Source organism: Microtus ochrogaster, unplaced genomic scaffold (genome assembly GCF_000317375.1).
Source record: "Microtus ochrogaster isolate Prairie Vole_2 unplaced genomic scaffold, MicOch1.0 UNK100, whole genome shotgun sequence".
In the NCBI taxonomy this organism is placed as follows: domain Eukaryota; kingdom Metazoa; phylum Chordata; class Mammalia; order Rodentia; family Cricetidae; genus Microtus; species Microtus ochrogaster.
The window spans coordinates 1,098,136-1,100,930 of NW_004949198.1; the positions used below are offsets into that span (position 1 = coordinate 1,098,136).

General features: G+C 39.5%; 1 protein-coding gene across 1 annotated transcript in view; it reads right to left on the reverse strand.

Annotated features, from left to right (window-relative positions):
- Positions 1-215: 215 nt before the first annotated feature.
- Positions 216-2,795, reverse strand: part of LOC106144442 (cystatin 10-like) — a 9,093-nt gene continuing 6,513 nt past the window's right edge. Inside the window, exon 3 of the mRNA XM_013355176.1 lies at positions 216-338. Within this exon, the coding sequence (XP_013210630.1) occupies positions 216-338 (123 nt within the window). The remainder of the gene's footprint in view (positions 339-2,795) is intronic.

Here is a 2,795-nt window from a genome sequence, read left to right on the forward strand (position 1 = left end):
CAGCTTCCCTTTACCCCTGCACTCCTTGCTAGGGTCCCACGCTCTTGCCCTAGGAACTCCTTTTTCTGTTCATCCCCTCTAGAGTTTCTCTCTTTGCACACTTCTCTTACAAGTTCCCAGACCTGATTCCTCTTTGGTCCCTTTCCGCTCCACACCTGGAGCTCTTGCCCCCTACTCTTGGCATCTACTCTGCGTCTCTCCTCTTTCTCACTCTCTCACAACTCCATGCTATCCCCTGATCCCAGATTTCTCCACAGATCATCTCCTTCAATTCTGAACTCTCCTTGGTTGATCAACACATTTACACAAGGTGTTACTGTTTTCTGGCCTTCAAATGCCTATAACGTCCAAAATCAACCCCTGTTGCCTCAAAAGTTTTCTCATTGGGGTCCTGACACTGGAGAATAACCCAGGATTAAGGGGATGATTTCCCCATGGAAGAATGGTACTTCAGGTGATCCATGTAAATGCTAACTTGAAGCACAAACAGGACATTTTTTAATTAGGGAATACTTGATGGTAGGAGGAGACTTTCATACGGTTTACATCATTGTTTCTCTCTATCATGTAAGCAAGCCATTGCCTAGCAATCAGAATAGCCAGTGACTATATTGTGTTTTTCAAGTTTCTATGATGTCAATGGCCAGCATATTATTAGAAGGCTTCAATAACATGCATTATGATATTTGTTTAATTATGCAGTGCTCCAATTAACAAAACTTTCTATTCATGAAATTTTTCTCATTTTACACTCTTTATTAATTTCTACATGCAAGCATGCATGCATACATAAATACATATACACGCACATGATTGTAAGTTACATGATTTTCCTGTTTTTCATATCCCTAATCCCTAGGCTGAACTCCCTGCTTAACACTTTCCAGTCCCTTAACTCCCCTCCATGTCTTCATATTAGTTATACTGTACTCTCTTCCAACCCTTTACTGATGACCCCTCAAATTGTACTTTCTACTATCGTGGCTTTTTTTCTTATAGTTCATATGGAAAATAGAAACTTAGAGATCCAACATAAGGGATAATATGCAGTATTTTATATTCTCAGGCTTGAGTACCTTTACTACTATATTACACTGAAGTTTCATCCATTTGCTTTAAATTATATAATCTCATGTTTCTTAAATCATAATACAATTCCATTAAGTTTTTTTGTCACACCATTATCATCAACTAATCAAAGGTTGTGCATCTCATAAGCTCATTCTTCCTACTTTCATGAATAGAGCAGAAATGAGTAGCTATTAATACAATAAGCCCCTGTGATCAGATATAGAGGTCTTATGCAATTTCAAATTAGAAAAAAATATTCCAAAAGATCTATGAGCTCTAAATATCATTCACTACAAACAACTTGGAAGGGACTAGAGAGATTTCTCAGTGGTTAAGAGAACTAACTGATTTTCCAGAGGCACAGTATTGATCTCCTTCACATACATGGAAGCTCACAACCCTCCGTAACTCCAAATCTGCTAGTCCAGGACCCTCATCTGATCTCTACAGGCACTGCACACAAGAGGTGCACAATTATACAGGCAGACAAAATCACAGATACAAATAAAAAATAAATCATTTTATAAAGTGGAAGGTTAAATTTATCATATAATAATGATCTTTGTATAGCTTGGTATGAAAATTATAAGATTAATATTCACTATAGGAACTGTTTCGTAAATAACATTCTGTACCTATGTGCCTTGTTTCTCATGCAATCCCTTGAAACTACAAAAATATCAATGTAAAATACACTCTCAAATTTACAAGTTTCAAAATGCTAAAAAGATAACTTTCAAGTTTTTAAAGATCATTTGCTCCTTATTTCTACCACTAAAATGTTATCATTGCTGAAAGGTTTCGTAGTGTTGGCGATCAAATGTTTGTAATGTCCTCACACAGTCTTCTTTCCCAAACCTCGATTTGTTAAGATACAGATGAGCTACTACTCAAGATCTGCAAGTTCACACGGCATGTAATCATGCTTGAATACTTGTATAACTTTTATCCTCAGGACTAATGATCACAAAGGTCGGAAATACTAGAACTCTCAAGTTGTAGATTAGAGGTGTAGATTCTGTGGTCGTGACCTGCATGGCTCTCCTCTGATATATGGGAGTCTGCCTCTGTTCAGCTGAGCTCAAGACACAGTGTCCCACTAGGCTATGTGCCCAAGTCATCTCTATCAGAGGTCTTCCCCAACCTCTTGTTTGATTCCAAGAAATGAATAAGACACAGGGCTTAAGACTTATCTCTAGAGAGTATGGATTTGCTAAAATATAGCAGAATGTATAGTTTTGACATTTGAGTAGAAATGTGAATTATTCTCTGGCTGTTAATCCTGTGTTTCCTTCTAGTTTGAGGTCAGGTTTCTTGGGAGGATCTATAGTGAATACTGTCTCTACCCACAAGCCATTGACTTCAGGAAAGTCCCATGAGAATCTGGGAAGAGGTGATGAGAAAGCAGGATGTATGAGCAGAAGAACAGAGTCTGGTGACATTGGGCAGCCTAGCAGCAACAGTCTGATTGTTAAGGAGTTTGGCTGCATCCTCAGGCCTCAGGCAATGCCCGTCAGAGGACTGCCTTCCTACTTCTGTACCCTCAGGCAGGGCTACTGGCCACTCCTAGTGATGTGGGCTCTGAGCCTCTGGGATTCAGAAGGCGGATGGCAATCCTTGCAGGGAGCTGCAGGTAAGCTGTCAGAGCAAAGCAGAACAGAGGCACACAGGCTAGAGATGTGCCAGGAGACACAGGTTGACTTGGCACATTTAATCACTTGCTA